The following is a 17,697-nucleotide window of genomic DNA, read 5'->3' on the forward strand; positions in this document are numbered from 1 at the left end:
CCCTGATTCCTGGTCTCATTTGATTTCCAGTGACCAGGCTTTATTTTTATTTATACTTCCTGTCCTCCAGTTCAAATGCGCAACTTCTCTGTGCAGCATCCTTTGGCCCCTCTGGCCTGGAAGTGCTCTACCCATTTCTGACTCCCATGCCTCCACCCTCTGGTAGGCTCTGGTGGTGACACTGTACTTCCTTCCATCATTTTCGCTCAGCCCATGGCTTTTTTCTGTTGGGCCCAACCAGGTGACCAGGATGGAAGTTTACTGCTGCTTCTTGGAGATACTGGGAAAAAGGAAACAAGCCGGGCTTACTCCAGAAGGTGAGAAGTAGCATTTATTTTAAGAATTAAAAGACCCTGCCCATTGCTCACTGGAAAAGCTGTAGCATACCGTGGCTGAGTGTAATTCCACATCAGTAAAACCGCAGGCGTCTACTCTTTCTGTTTAAAAAGTGTAATTTCCAAAAGGAGTCATCTCCTTGAGTTACTCCATTTTATGATAAGTCTACATTTAATTTTCAATAATGGAAAAGAGAAACAGAGCTCCAAATGTAAAGGGATTTTACACAGTCCAGGCTGCGTTTAATTATAAATACCAGTAGGTATAACAGCAAGGCACTGAGCAGCCAGGTGGCTGTGAAATTTAGTTACCATGGCAACAGCGCAATTACAATGATGGGAGGTCATGCGACTGTTCCGGGTGGGCCTAGAAAGTCTGCAAAAGGAGGAGAATTGAATGGCCTTTAGTGACCGCTTCAGAACATAGGTAGAAAAATCATCTCTGTGAGATAGGGGAGGGACTCCCTTACTTTTTTGCTGCAGGGCAGATAGAGTTGTAGAGTTGCAGTTCCATTTATTTACTTTGTCGGTGAAGGAGGAGGAGTTGGCAATGACCTTTTTGTTCCAGCTTTATTGAGATAGAACTGGCATGCAACACTGTATTAGTTTCAAGTGCACAAAGTAATGATTTGCATAAGTGTGTATTGCCAAATGAGCACCACGAAAATCCTACTTAACATCCAGCACCTAACTTGGCTACAAAGTGTTTTTCTTGTGACGAGAACTTTTAAGATCCACTCTCTTAATTAATATAGTAGGCTGTTTTATTCTCCAGAAATCCATGATCAATGAACCATAACCAATATATGAGGATCAAAACAGTGATTTTTTTTCAGAGAATATGTGTTTCCCTCAACCCCCATCACCGTGCTAACAAGTATGGAGTAAAAATAACAGTGGAATACAACTTGGAGAGCTGCAAGAGACACTCTCTCTTTTTTTAATTAAAAAAACTAGGGGGTGGGGGCATGGTAATTAAGTTTTTGTTTATTTATTTATCTTTAATGGAGGTGCTGGGGATTGAACCCAGGACCTTGTGCACGCTAAGCACACACTCTACCACTGAGCTCTACCCTCCCTACCAGGAGACACAGTGATTTTGGGGAATTTGAGTCTTCTAAGGAATTGGTCTACATCATATCAGTTTTCAAATTTAAGGCCACAATGCTGATTGTGGTATTCTGTTGTTATTTCTTTAATGTCTGTGGGAGTGATGTTGATGCTGCCTGCTTGAGTCATGATATTGCTAACTTGTTTTTTCTTTATGAGCCCCGCTAGAGGTGTACCAATTGTACTGACCCCCTTTGAGAACAAGCTCTCTATTTTTGTTTCTGTTTTTTTTTCTGTTCTGTTTTCAATTGTATTGACTTGCTCTAATTTGTACTGTTTCATTATGTCTGCTTGCTTTAGCTTTAATTGTCTCTTTCCTTGTCTTTTTGTGGCCTGATAGCTCAGTTATATTTAATCACTAAATAATATTCTGTTGTATGGATATGCCACAGTTTATCCATTCACCTAGTTAAGGACATCTTGGTTGCTTCTAATTCTCAGCAATTATGAATAAAGTTGTTAAAAACATCCATGTGCAGGCTTTTGTGCAGACATAAGTTTTTAACTCACTTGGAGTTAAATATACCTAGGAGAGCAATTGCTGGATCATATGGTAAGCATATGTTTGATTTTGTAAAAACACTGCCAAACCATTTTGCATTTCCACCAGCGGTGAATGGGAGCATTTGTTACCGTACATTCTTGTCAGCATTTAGTATTGTCAATGTTTTGAATTTCAGCACTCTAATAGGTATACAGTGTTATCTCTTTGTTATTTTAATTTGCAATCTCTGGTGACTTATGATGCTGAGCATCTTTGCATGTGTTTCTTTGTCATCTGTGCATCTTCTCTGGTGAGACGTCTGTTCAGATCTTCCCCTCATTTTAAAAATTGGGTTGTTTTCTTATTGTTGAGATTTAAGAGTTTTTCATCTACTTTGGATACCAGTCCTTTATTGGATGGGCATTTTGCAAATATTTTCTCCAAATCTGAGGCTTGTCATTTTACTCTTTGAACAATGTTTTTTGCAGATCAGTTTTTCATCTTAATGAAATCTAACTCGTGGGTTTTTTCTTTTGTGGATTATGCTTTTGGTGTTGTATCTAAAAAGTCATCACCATAAGTAGATACATACATACATACATAAAAAATAAAAAGTCATCACCATAAATAAGTAAATACATAAAAAAATTAAAAATCATCACCAGTCCCAAGGTCACCTAGATTTTCTCCTCTGTTATCTTCTCAGAATTTACTAGTTTTGTGTTTTACATTTAGGTCTATGATCTATTTTAAGTTAATCTTTGTGTAAGGTTTGTGTGTAGATTTTTTTGCACGTGCTTGTCTATTTGTTGAAAAGATTATACTTCCTCTATTAAATTGCCTGTGCTCGTTTTCAAAGACCATATTTATGCAAGTCTTTTTCTCGGCTCTCCATTCTGTTTCATTGATCTACTCACCTGCTCTTTCACTAAGACGCACCATCTTGATTACTGTAGCTTTGCAGTAAGTCTTGACGTTGGGTAACGTCAATGCGCTCTTAAGTTGTTCTCCTCCAATAATGTGTTGCCTATCCTGGGTCTTTGCCTTTCCATGTAAACTGTAGAACCTGCTTGTCGGTGCCCACAAAATAACTTGCTGGGATTTAGGAGACGATTGCATTGAATCTATAGATCATGTTAGGAAGAACTGACATTTGACAATATTGACTTTTCCCTTTCATGCACGTGAAATATCTCTATTTATTTCAATTTTTTAAATGTGTTTCAGTAGAGTTTTGTAGTTTTCTTCATAGAAATCTTGTATATTTACTTATAAATCTTGTACATATTTTGCTAGCTTTATATCTATTTCTTTTGGGGGGAAGGTTGCCAAAGTGAATTGTATTGTGTTTTAAATTTCCAACTAATTGTTCATTGCTGGAATGTAAGAAAACAATTGCCTTTTGTATGTTAACCTCATATCCTACAATCTTTCTGTAATCTCTTTCTAGTTCCAGGAATTTTTCTGATGTTGACACTTCAGGGTTTTATGTATAGACAATTATGTCATCTGTGAACAAATAGTTCTATTTCTTTTTTTGCAACCCTTTTCTTGTCTTATTGCATTAGCTAGCTTTTCCAATATGATGTTGAATAGGAGAGGTGAGAAGAGATACCCTTGCCTTGTTTCTGATCTTAGTAAGAAATCATCTAGTTTCTCACCATTGAGTATGACATTAGCTGTAGAATTTATAGATGTACTTTTTACATTTGAGAAAATTCCCCTCTCTTCCTAGTTTGCTGAGAGTTTTTGTCATGAATGGGTGTTGGATTTTATCAGATTTTTTTTGTGTATCTATTGACATGATCATATTATCTCTGCTGATGCAATGGATGACATTTACTGTTTTCCAAATGTTGAAATGTTGAAAATATTGCATATCTGGGGGGAAAAAAATCCCATATGGCCATTACATATAATTCTTTTAAACATTATTGAGTCCAGTTTACTAACAAATTTTTTTTAGGATTTTGCTTTTCATTCTCTTTTATTTCAAAATATGATGTTAAATTTCTCTTGAGACTTCCTTTTCACCTATGTTTTATTTTTAAGCATTTTTTTTAATTTCTAAGAATTGAGATTTTTCAGATATCTTTTTAAATTGATTTCCAGTTTAATTTTCTTATGGTTCAAAAAATACTTTGTATGATTCTTTTTTCTTCACCCTGGGGCCAGTTCAGCTGTGGGGCTTGGAGGGCTGTGTGCTATGGAGGCCTACTCCCATGTGGGGCTGAGTCCCAAGGCCCCCGATGCTACTGCCACCCCACTCACAGGGCTCAACTTGGCCACCCTGCCTGTATGATTTATAGTCTTTTAAATTTGTTAAGTTTTTTTGTGTGTGTTTTAGTAAATGTTTCATGTGTCTCCTGGTACTATTGAGTAGATCATTTTATAATGTCAGTTAGGTCGAGTAGATTGGTAGTGTTTCTGTCATCTGTATATAACCCTACTGGTTTTCTGTCTACTTGTCTTATTAGTTACTGAGAGAGGAGTATTGAAATATCCAGCTATAACTGTAGATTTGTCTATTCTTGTTTTCAAATCTACACCAGCTTTTAATTTCGTATAATTTTTAGCTCTCCTGCTAAGTCATTTTACATTCCTTCATTCTTAAAGGATAATACTAAAATATACTGATAATTCTGGGCTGACAGATTATTTTTCTTCTAGCACTTTAAACTTGAAACAACATATCACTCCATTTTTTTTTCTTGGTTGTATGATTCCTGATAAGAAGATGATCATAATTCTTATCCTTGATTTCTTTTAGGTTATCACAGTGTGTGTGTGTGTGTGTGTGTCTGTGTGCACGCAGGCACTTGTGTGTGTTTTTCTCCAATGTTTTGGTATCTATCACTAACTTTAGAGAATTCTCAGCCATTATATTTTTCAATAATTTCTGCTTCTCCAAAATCTTCTTAGGATTTCCAATTTTTTGTGGTGTCACCCAGCTTTTGTATTCTCTGTTCTGTTTTTTGTTGGGTCTTAGGGAGTTTTTTGGTTGCTCATTATTCATTTTGGTTCTTTTTTCTCTCTTTGCCTTTAGCTTAGGTAATTTTCATTGTACTATCTCTAAGTTTCTGATTCTTTGCTCAGCTGTGTTGAGTATGATGATAAGCCTATTGAAGGCATTCTTAATATCTGTAGCTTATTTTTATCCTTTTCATATTTCCTTATTTTCCTGAAAAACTCTTGGCTCTTACATGTTCTCTACTTTTTTCATGAATCGTATTTATTGTAAATTCCCTATCTGATAGTTCCTACATCTGTGTTACATATGGATTTGACTCAAAAGCAGAACCTTGAAGAGATACTTACACAATTATGTTCATAACAACATTATTCATGGTAGCCAAGAGGTGGAAGCAACCCAGATGTCTATCAATGGATGAATAGGTCAAGAAATTGTGGTATATTCATACAACAGAATACTATGCAATCTTAAAAAGAGAAAGAAATCATATCATATGCTGCAACATGGATAACCTTGAAGACATGATGTGAAGTGAAATAAGCCAGTCACAAAAAGACAAATACTGTTTCATTCTACTTGTATGAGGTACCTAAAGTAGTCATTTTCATAGATACAGAAAGTAGAATCTTGGTTACCAGGGACCGGAGTGTATGAGTGTTGTACCTGGAGCCTGCTATGCAGCTATTGATCTAATATCTTCTTTCTAAATCTTATCAACAAAGGCAATCGTTTTATGCAGTTTGCTTTACGTGACAAGTACAGAAATAGATCTTTCTTCTCTTAACCCCAGGCTATATGTGCTCTCTTGTTCTTTTTTAATATATTGTTTGGAAAGAAGTTGACTATGTAATGATCTATAGGCCATCACATTGGTCAATTATAATGACGTCATCATGCTGAATGAATCTTGAAAATGGAATATAGTGAGCAGCTCTTGTGAGATTCACGTATATCTGATAAGTTCTACAAAAGTTCAAGAACATAACATACCATTGAGGTGTCCAGGGACAGTGAAAAGAGGAGTTAAATGTAAAAGCATTTAGCAAAGTCAACATTTCCTTGAAGAAATGCAAGAGAGTCAGACTTCAGAAGACTTGGCAAGTCAAATCATAGCAAGCATTTAGATGGGAAAGACTTCTACAAAACTGTCAAGGTTAATGAGTTTACACTTAATCTGTTTGTGATGGAGGAAGAGTAATTTTCTCGCATGATTGTCATCTCCACAAAGGCATGACACATCCTCAGATATATTCAGTTTTTAGAGTTCAAGGTTGAATTTCTTTTTGCTAGAGAATCAGCAACTGATAGAAAATTCTCATGGTTTTATTTATTCTGCAGGCTAGAACTCTACAGGTTGTTTTTTAAATTATCTCAGGGTACAAAGTGTTTTTTTTTTCTTTTTAACCTGCCTGTGGGATGCATACCCACAGGGGATGCAGGGGAAGCTGTCAGTTTTACCCCAATACCACACATCAGAAAATGCTCCTTCCGTTTCTTCTTTCTTAGGCTTAGAGGTTTGGAGGTTCTGGTGATCAAGAGAGAAATGTTTCCACTAGAGAACACAGTCCTGGTGGCATTAAGCTGAGACTTGTCCACTTGGGGCCCCACATGCCCCTGAAACTACACACGGTTAAGGAAGTTCACCCTACTGCTCAGTGTGGTATAGGTTTCGGGCGAGCTTTACTAGTGGGCATCTCCCCCTGATGACGCTGTCGCTGATGCAATGTAGTTTTCTCCCAGTGGGAGCACTTGTTTCTTGAACAAACACAAAAATAGCTGGATGTTGACAGGAAAAAAATGGTGGACTATGTTGGGCTGTCTGCTTTTGCTCTTCTGGCCCACTCCCCACTCTCTGCATCCATCGGTGCCCAGGATGGGTTCCTCTATGGTGTATTCCCCCAGAAACCCCCATCTTCTAGCTTCCAATTGGGTTTGCAAGAGATATAAGGACAACGTGTGACCGATCATTCACTGAAACCCTCCACACCGGGCTCCTGGGTGGCCAGTGTCGACCTTCCTCTTCAGGGAACCCACCTTCTCGACTGTGGCCTTCTCTCAAAGCCATGGTTTCCTTTCCAAAGTCCAGTGGCCTCTCTCCAGCAATCCCTGCAAGCCTACAGGAGGGCTGGGGTTCTTACCATTGCTGGCCCTAGAGTGCCTCACTGTGCTTTGGCACCTTCCATGCCTTTGCCCATGTTGTAGTGGGTAGTTGTTTCATCAACGCTTTCTTCAGTAAGCCACCTGTTCCCTGTTGGGATGCTGATCGTAACCATCACAATTTCATAAAACATCAGGGGATGCAAGTGACCATATCAAAAATCACTCTCTCATAGCCTGCTCTCCTCCACTGAAGTTATTTACTAGGATTGCTTAAAATGACCTCATATCAGAGTGTAGAATTGAACACATCTCTAAAGATGGATGGCCCCCTCTCAGAATTCTGTGGAGGAACTCAGACCCCAGACAGCCATTGGACTGAATGAGCTTTACTGTTCTTCTAACCCTCCCAGCACAAACTCTTACTGGTTTCCACCTGGCTTGGAGTCAGTTTCATGTATTCTTACCATGTGAGTACAGTGTGACCATTTATGAGAATCTGGTCTTGGTAGTGAAGGACTCCAGTATTTTCCGGAAGGCAGATCATATGATGCTGAGTCACTCTGTGTTTCTTAAGTCAGAATCTGGAAATAAACCCGGATAATGTATTATCCCTCCACTGTAAAAGGCAGTCCAGAGATGTTGGTCAAGAATGAATATCAAAAGGACAGAAATTCAGAAATAAAGAATAGAGTTGAGCCCAAATCACTGTGTAAAAGATGAAAGATGAATTAAACTGCTTGATATGTAATGCTGTAACAGCTGAATAGCTTGGAATAAGATGGGATGGAGAGAGCTAGAAACACTGGAAAGACAGACCAAGCAAAGCCATCATTTACACTTTGTTAAGTGACAAAGTAAATCTTATATAATCACAAGGCTTTGTTTTCTAACCTTTAGTTTTCCATATGGAAAAGTGTTTTTGGTACTTAGAACAGTGTGGTATGTAGTTAAGTCCTCAGTGAATATTTAAGAGAAAGAATAATACTTCTATATAAAATTGTAGGAGCAAGCTTAACGATTCCTGTTATAATTGGTGTAGATGTGTCACAATTTAAAAAGATGTCAGTCAGCATTATAAAGTAGCCAGCTTCTGTTTATTATGGCAGGAAGACGAGGGTGTCAGGAAGAACTGAACCCTCTCACACGTGTACCCAAAACTCTAGCACAGGAATATGAGAAGCTACTCATGAATGCCAGGCACAAGAATGAGGGGAAGCAGGGTGAGGAGACATCTTCCTCCCTTGGTAACTCAAAGCTGGATGACAAAAGGAGCTTTGAGTTTTCTCTAGCTCTTCCAAAGATCGTACTCAATTCCATCCCAGTTCCATTGTGCTCTCGCTTCTGTTATTCTCATCACCCTGGGGGGCCCAGTTGTCAAGCAATCAGAAAGCCAACAAGACTATTGCTTTGTACAAAGTTCTTGTCCTTCACCCAGGAGCCTACAAGGTGACTGGAATTCCTCCATTTTCCATTCTGTCGGCGTACAAGAAAATGCATTATTTTCTTTGTAATAGTCGTGCGATGTTATTTCTCTAGTGCTGTGTGAGCTGCCTGTGAACTGGAGGTCTAGCACAGCTGCTGCTCCCTTTTTCTAGGGAGAGGCAGGTTATCCACAATTGTGGGTGGTGAGATGTTGAGCAGAGTTCACATCCTCCCAAGTGGTCACTGAGTCTGCTAGCTTCTCAGTGGTTAGTCTCATGCAAAGACAATTGAAGACAGAAGAAAGCAGGTAAATGAAACACATGACTGGTAGGCATAAAATGTATTTTGTGATGTGATTGGCAATGATGCATTTAACTTGTCAAATTCTCTGAAATGGATCTCTCAGTTTGAGAGAGTAATTCTTAGTAGCCTGGGAGGTATGGGTCTATCTGAATCTCAGAATACTGTGTGGTTACATTTGTAACCAGAGAAGTGGTAAAAATGCCATCCCTCATTTTTCAATGAAAGTGATCTCCACAAAGTGTTTTAAAGAAAAGTCACCTGTTACTAATAAAACAAATCACTTTCTCTCTCATATTTAGTGTTTGGTAACCATGGTGATATGTCCTGATTTTTGTAGGCTATTATTTTTAAGATAATTCCTTAAGCCTATTTAGATGTAGCACGTCTTACAGACTGCAGTTTCGTACAATAGTACTTTTAAGGCATCTAGACTTAATTATTTTAAAACCTTTAATAAATGCTCAGATTCAAGAGCTCTACAGAGCCAAAGTCTAGGAATTAGAAAGATGCCATCAAAAAATTCTATTGTACATTTCTCTTCCCAGCCTGCAGAGTTTTCAATCCTGATACTACAGCAGAATCTCCTGGGGGAGATTTTTTTAACCACTGATGTCTGGGCTCTAACTGAATCAGAAAGTCTCAGGTGAGATGGGGGAACCATGCATATTTCCTAAAAGATCCCCTGGGTGATTCTAATATGCCCCCATGGGATAGTACCCTTGGCTTCTATTCTATGAAATGAATCAAGAGATTGATTTAAGTTTCAACACCCCGAAGTTCTTGAAATTTTTTACGAAAATTCCACGGTCATAATCTCTTCCATCCACATATGGAGGGAAGTCGAGAGCCAGGCATTCTCTGACAAGTAATTCTCTTCCGTGGGGAAGATGAGGTTGTCAGTACCTGGGAGATGATGAAGTGAAGACGAGGGGAACCACGTCATGCTCCTCCCTCTCTGGGTGCCTCTCAGTTCCTCTGCTGTAAGCAGAATGTGACTCTAAAAATAGCACAATCAAGTGAGATACCTTGAGAGGAAAGAAAAAAGAAAGACTGAGCTGCTTCCTCAGCATGTCTCTTTTCCTGGTACATTTATCGGTTTATATTATTAACTATAAGTCAGATTTTATTTGGAACTATATTCTGCTTGTATCAGGATTTTTTACTTACTCCATCAGAATTCTTTAATATGATTTTATTTTTAAAATGTTAAGAGCTCAGGGAGTGTGTTTCCAGAAACTTACAGCAATTATTCTTGCTTTAATTGTCTATATGTTTGTATAAAACATGCTTTTTCAATTCAGAAATCCATGGAACTACCTTTAAGTGTAACCACAGAAATATCAGTAAATGTAGTAACTATAAAATTAGATGAGACTCTCAAATAAAACTCGATCTTTACAGCATATAAACTGTCATATATGGGAACTGACAGCTTTCATATGGGAGCTTCCACGTACATCACCAGCCTTGTGTGCTTTGAATTGCAACCTTGTCAAAAGACACTCTGAAAAGACTGATGGGTCTTATTCACCTAAAAAATGAAGAGAATTGCCGATATGCATCAATATAGAGAAAGTAGAATATAGCCCAACCAACACCTTGATAACATCTATACCAAGGAGGGCTTCCCCAGAAACTGTCAAGCAGATTTTGTAAGGTAAACAAGTCAACTCAGAAGAATGGTTAGCCTTTTGAAAAGAATTACTTGGACTTGAATTAAGAGACTACCATTATACCTACATTCTCATTAGGTTTTGAGACACAACTTACACTGTTTCTTAGCTAGTATGTTCAAAAGAGGAATAGGACCACTTTTCCACAAAGCGTAAACTAGCAACATATCATTCCTGGCTCCCCCAGCTGGCCCTGGACCATGCTGTGCAGTGGAAACCTGGAGGTGGCTGGGACAACTCCGCTTCAGTGGGAATGTCTAAAATTACTATCCATTGGATACTGCTATTAATGCTATTAATATCTAATACCAATATCCAATAATGTATTCAGTATACAGACCAAACATACACTCTTCATAGAAAATGTGGCCATCAAGAATTGGAATACCAGATTTTCCTAATTAATCCTGTAAGAGGAAAAAAAATGGAAATACCATAAATGATAGGAAATAAATGGCAGTAGGTAACCTAGGCAAGAATAAATAAGAGAAGTAACTTTCTTTCTTTAGACATTATGCATTAATGGATAACATATAACTTAGTGATAAGAGCAGGTTCTAAAGAGAAACTTTGACAGTATATGTGCAGATGTGCTGCTTTAAGTTTCACAGTATTCAGCTCTCAATGCAGACCTAGAAAGAACAGTCAAAACAGGATTGTTTTATGCCACCAACTCATTAGGATGGTTTGTGTTGTAAAAATAATAAAGATGGTGATGTCATCATCATCTGATGATGGTGATGAAGATGGTGATGATGGTTAAGATGGTGATGATAATGGTGATGTGGATGATGATGGTGATGCAGTGATGATGATGGTAATGATATGGTGATGATGATGATAATGGTGATGATGATGATGGTGGTGATGATGGTGATGATGATGATAATGGTGATGATGGTGATGATGGTGATGATGGTGATGGTGATAATGGATAATTAAGATTTATTAGGTAGATGATATGTACAAGCACTGTTCTAAGACCTGTACAGGTGTTATCCCATTTAATCTTCATAGTAACTATGAGGTGGGTATCATTATAATCTCCATTGTACACATACCTGATGCTCAGGGACATTAAATACCTTGCTCAAGGTCATTATAGCTCATAATGCTAGGGCTAGGAATGAAGTCCAAATGGGAATCTGAAACCTATGCTTTCTACATATATAGCATGCAAATATATGGTGACTATTTTGTAAATACCTGTATGTTACCCTGCTTCCCCAAATACAGCAAAATTCCCCATGTAGAGTCTTAAACTAGTCATGTTTGGGCGTTACTCAAACAAATGGTATTTTATCTTATGAATAGCTGGTACCACTTTCTCTGAACACCTGACCATACCCCTCACAGAAGCCTGATCTTATCCTCGCTCCTTCCTCTGCTTGCCTCATCACACAGCTTTCTGCATAATATTGTTATGCAAAGAAAACCAGTACCTGGAAATCAAGTGTTTTTCCTGACAAATGTTCCTCTTTCAGTATTTAGACAAAGACAATTACTGGTAGTAGAATTTGACATTCTACCTAATGTTAGTTAACATGACCCGAGGAAGTACTGAGCAAGTACATATCAAAGTATTTTTCCTTTGGCCAAATTTCAGGTGAAATTTCCCATATGTTTCACTCGAAGGGATAAAGTTAGTGCTGTGGAAATATCTTATTTTTATCCAGATCAAAAGAAAGGTTGTGATTATGGTGATGGTTCCATAGGAGTATACAGCTATCAGAATTCATCAAATTGTACATCTGAAATATGTGTAGTTTACTGTACTGAATTATACGACAACAAATGTGGGTTTTTTTTTTTTTAAAAGAAAGGTTGTGAAATCTGTTATTACCATCATTCTTCTGGGTTCACAGATGTGACACAGAGCTGTGAAGTGACATGATCACGGCCACAGAGTTAGGAAAAGCAGGCTAAATCTGATCAGTCATCCATCAGTGCACCCCAAACTATACAGTAAGCTGCAGAGCTGTGACCACAGCCAATGCAGCAGACCAGATGCCTAAGAGAGCAAGTGGCAGGCCATGCTGCAGGCATGTTGTCAACACAGCCTCACTCTAGGGATGCTTTCCCAGGACTTGCAAATGGAAAGCAAGAGAGCTTTTAAGAACACTGTTTTTTTTTTTTAATTCATTCTTTCATTCTACAAATATTTATTGAGCACATACCATGGGGCCCAGCAGACAGGCCCTGTCCTCCATAAGCTCAAAGCACAGAAGGGGGACTCCTTACCCAGTGCCACTGAAGCCTTTTATAAAAGGGCCACTCAGCAGCTGAGTCTTGAGGAACCAGTAGCGTAGTCTTTACCCTGAGATGCTGCCATGGAGAAGGGTAGAGCAGATGAAGGCTTGGGAAAACAACCTGCTCAAGGAGCTTGATGAGCTGGGACATGAGGGGCATGTGAGGCTGTGTGTGGGGAGAACAGAGCAGTCGGGTCAGATAATGGAGAGCTTTATGAGAGAAGTTATCTTGGAAGCCAACAGGAAGGACTGGAGAATCTTACTAGGGAGAAGAACACAACCTAACTTGGAGAACTGTGGGGTGATTGCAGAGGGATGGAGATGAGTGAAGGAAGCACTTTGGAGGACTATTGCTTGGGTTAGAGTGAAATCACAGTGAGGGTTTAAACTGGAGAAGTAGTAAATTAATGGAGTAGGGCACGGTGACTGACTTGATATGTGGGCTCAATATGAAGGTTGGCTTGTATTTTGTTTTGATAATTGAGGAGATGTTTGGTGTTGACTAAGGGAATAAATCCAGGAAGAAGTGTTCAGGGGACTGAAGTGGGGAGGGTAACATGATGAGCTTGAAGTGTTTGCAAGATGCTGAGATGAATCTGAAACAAAGTGTCTGAGGCTGAGGAAGGTGGACAAAGCTGAAAAAAGAAACTGGAAGTTTTCTGCAGTATTTTACAGATAAAGCCAAGGAGGCAAATAGGTTGGGTCAAACAGATCTTATCTCATAAGAATAAGATTCATAGACAAAACCATGAGGAATAGCAGCATTTATATGGCACCAAAACAAGGTAAGACAAAAAACCCACCAAAAAAAAAAAACCAAAAAACAAGCAACAACAACAACAAAACCAAACAACAGATTGTTTGGAAAATAATTGTTTGAGTTGTTTTTGGAAGAAAGCCAACAGAATGGAGTGGCATAAAAAGCAAGCTTCCAGTTTCAGCTCAGACATGCATAGCACTTGGAAGTCTTTCTTACAATAAGGAAAAGTTAGAAAAAGAAAATCTTGGTGACTTTTCTTGACCCCAGCAGAGAACTGAAGTTTCAGGGTGAATCATCATTACAAAATCAGGAGAGCCCTGACATATCCAGAGAGATACAGCTCTCAAGATTTGCTTACCTGGAGCAGAAGGATGCCTTAAGCCAGTAGGAATACTTAAATAGTAACATTGATGACCTGCTGGATGCTGATTCACTCCTGGGGAATTGCAATCACAATGATAATGCTCATATTTTTGCAGGTGACTCCTCTAGAAACTCCACCAGATTTTCACAAAAGGAGTCCAAGAAAGCTCCCAACATGGCCCTGCCTGGAAAAGGGGAAGAGTAATTAGTTGCCTTGAAACCCTTCCCAAGGCTTCTACCAAATAACGGAAAATTCTGAAACCTTAACACTGTTGGAAAAAAGGACTTCTGCCCCACTGTGGGCTGCTCCAGCATTCCTATTTCTAAGAGAAAAGGAAATTCACAGTGAATAGAGGACAGAGCATAAAGGAGCAGACACAAAAGCAAATGGTGGCTTGTGGGAGATATTTAACACCTAGAAGGATGGTCCTAAAACACTGCTGAAGGCAATAGTCATGAGTCACAAGCCCACTAGAAGAATGATATTTAATCAGAAGATTAGAGGATGTCCTCCTCCCACATATTCTAAGATGAAACAAATAATCTTCCATTAATAACAGCAGATTGCAGTTAAAAAAAACTGCAAGACACATACTGTCTAAGGAGCAGTATAAAGGGAAACACAGAGGACAGGAGGGGAGGGAAAATACAAGTCCATTAGAGGAATTTGAACCTTCTGCTGCCAATAGCAACATCAAGCATTAAATGTAGCCCAACTGATAGATTAACATAAATTCTCATATGAAAGGAATTTACCTCCCTCAGTGCTTATTACCCTGTAAAACATGACTGGATCTCTACAAGCATTAAACAAGAATAAACATAGTGTGACTGGATAAAGAAGGTGTGGTACAATGTGGTACAATGGAATACTATTCAGCCATAAAAACAGACAGCATAACGCCATTTGCAGCAACATGGATGTTCCTGGAGAATGTCATTCTAAGTGAAGTAAGCCAGAAAGAGAAAGAAAAATACCATATGAGATCGCTCATATGTGGAATCTAAATAAATAAATAACAGAAACAGACTCATAGACATAGAGTACAAACTTGTGGTTGCCAAGGGGGCAAGGGGTGGGAAGGGACAGACTGGGATTTCAAAATGTAGAATAGATAAACAAGATTATACTGTACAGCACAGGGATATATATACAAGATCTTATGGCAGCTCCCAGTGAGAAAAAATATGACAATGAATACATGTATGTTCATGTATAACTGAAAAATTGTGCTCTACACTGGAATTTGACACAACATTGTAAAATGACTATAACTCAATTTTTAAAAAGTTAAAAAAAAATGAAATGTATTGCCACTGACCTACCTGGTCTTCCATAAAGTTCATTCTCATAGAAAAGAAAAAGAATAAACTTACTGTGATGACACAAAGCAATCATCAGAAACAGACTCAGATATCACATAGATGTTGGAATTATCATAGAAAGAATTTAAATAACTATGATTAACATGGTAAAGCCACCAGTGGAAACAGTAGACAACATACACCACTAAATGGAAATAGTAGCAAAGGGATAGCAAAACACTGAAAACAATCAAAAGGAAATGCTAGGAATCAAAAGCACATTAATCGAAATGAAGAATATTTTGACAGGGTCATCAGCAGATTCCACACAAACGAAGAAGAAATCGATGAACCTGGAAGCTGGTCAATGGAAACTTCACAAAGGGAAACACAAAAGTGATGTAAATAACAGAAGAAACTTCCCGGAATTGTGGACACTATCAAAAGCTATAACATACAAATAATTGGAATGGCAGAAGAATGGAACAGAAGAAATATTTGAAGAAATAATGACTGAAAACTTTCCAAAATTAATGACAGATACCAACCACAGATTTTAAAAACTCACAAAATAACAAGCAGAGTATAAAATTTCAAAAGAAAAAATGGGTCAGATCATATTCAAATTGCAGACATAAAAAATAGAGAAAATCTTGAAGGAAGACAGAGGGAATAAAACACCTTATTTACAGATGAACAAGGATATGAATCATAGCAGATTCTCATCAGACACCATTCAAGCAAGAGAACAGTAAAGTAAAAATCTTTAAATTGTTAAAAGAGAAAAACAGCTACCAGCTTAGAAACCTACATCTTATCCCACCTGACTTGCCCAAGCACTTTGGTTACAGAACATCCACTTGTAGGTGGCCTTTTGGAACCACCTCCATCATTGGGCTTGTTTGCTTGGATCAGTTTTCCATCCTCCCCTTTTACATCTTCCTCCAGTCGTGAGGTTTTATATGGCCCAGGGCTAAGCCTAGTCAAATTGCACATGTGTAAGGGTTTGCAATTCTTTTCTTTCCTCTCACAGCATCTGTTGCAAGGTAAAAACGGAGCTTACTGCCCTGTACCAGGCTCTGGCCTCAGAGCTGGAGAAACAGACTTGAACATGAAGTACCCTTTGAGCATCTCAAAGTTATCGGTCCCTTAGACAGAGTTTCTCCAGTCATCCCTCTGTTGGATAATGCTCCTATCTTCTAGAAGAGCTCATGAGTCCAGTATTTTCTGAACTGTTACCTGTCTAAACCTATATTCTGTTAACCTTGTTGTTTAAAAGACAGTTTAGATATAATAAATCCTTTGTCCCGCTTTATTTTCTTGAGTGTCTTGAAAATGGTTCACCTGTGTTGCTTGAGTTTTATGTCACTTTTGGAGTGTCTGATCCCAACCTGTGTCTCTTGCCTTTATATATTTTTTTGTCTTTTTTGCCCTGAAGGCCCTGACTTTTTTTTTTTTTTTTACTTTTAAGGTCTGAAAGTTTTGTCTTGGAGTTAATCTTTCTGGGTTAGATTTCTCCACATATGTTGTAGAACTTTTCCATATGTTAATTTCAGGCTCCTTTCTTCTTTTATTTTTAAAATATGTCTTGGATCATAGTTTTAAATGTTGGTTCTGTTCCATTGTTTTGTTTTCATATTATAATTATAAGAGTGCTGGATCTCTCTTTTTTTTTAAATTGAGTTATAGTGAGTTTACATGTTGTGTCAATTTCTGGTGCCCAGCACAGCACTTCAGCCACACATGCACACACACATATTCACTTTCATATTCTTCCTCACTGTGAGCTCCTACAAGGTATGGAATGTAGTTCCCAGAGTGCTGGATCTCTTGTACTCATTTTCTATGTCAACTATTTTAACTGATCCTTTTGACTCCTCTCTTCATAAATCAAATTTTCTTCCTCTTGGATGTTTTCCTGCTTTTTTTTTCCAGTATAACTTATTACATTTTTAATCAAATCTATTCTCCTTGGGAAACCTGTGGGTCCACACAAAAGCTACTAGAGCTGATTGCAGAATTCAGCAAGGTAGCAGGTTACAAAATTAACGTTCAAAAATCAGTTGCATTTCTTTACACTAACGATAAATCAACAGAAAAAGAAAGTAAAGAAACAATCCCCTTTAAAATAGCACCCAAAGTAATAAAATATCTGGGAATAAATCTAACCAGGGAGGTGAAAGAATTATACACAGAAAATCTAATTTGATTTTTTATTCCATTTTTTTTTCCTGGAATTTGAAAATCTCTTTCCTTTTTTTTTTCTGCTGTTGTTGTTCCTCTTTTCCTATTCTTAGTTTTTGTGCATCTGCTTTAATATTTTTTAAAGGATCTCTATTTCAGTTTAGAGTGCTGTGTTAAAGGGTTTTTTTTTTCTGATGCTTGGTTGTTTATTGGGTTAGGAATATTCTTCAATAGACATATGTTGATTTTCATTGTCTTTTTTTCTTCATTCAGTAGCTTTAAACAGATCAAGATTTAAGTTTGTTCATTTTGTGAGCACAGTTGATATTCCACAGTGAACTATAAGATTTCCAGTTCTAGAGTATCCTTTTTTTCAGTATAGCAAAGAAGAGTAATGTGGTTTATTTAATAAATGGCTTTTTTAATGAGTGTGTT

General features: G+C 37.9%; 1 protein-coding gene across 1 annotated transcript in view; it reads left to right on the forward strand.

Annotated features, from left to right (window-relative positions):
- LOC140689821 (gamma-aminobutyric acid receptor subunit gamma-3-like) overlaps window positions 1-16,175 on the forward strand; it is a 149,455-nt gene extending 133,280 nt beyond the window's left edge. The window contains exons 4-5 of the mRNA XM_072951177.1: window positions 242-317; window positions 16,112-16,175. Of these exons, the coding sequence (XP_072807278.1) occupies window positions 242-317; window positions 16,112-16,128 (93 nt within the window). The 3' untranslated portion in view covers window positions 16,129-16,175. The remainder of the gene's footprint in view (window positions 1-241; window positions 318-16,111) is intronic.
- Window positions 16,176-17,697: the final 1,522 nt, after the last annotated feature.

Source organism: Vicugna pacos, chromosome 27 (assembly GCF_048564905.1).
Source record: "Vicugna pacos chromosome 27, VicPac4, whole genome shotgun sequence".
Taxonomy (NCBI): domain Eukaryota; kingdom Metazoa; phylum Chordata; class Mammalia; order Artiodactyla; family Camelidae; genus Vicugna; species Vicugna pacos.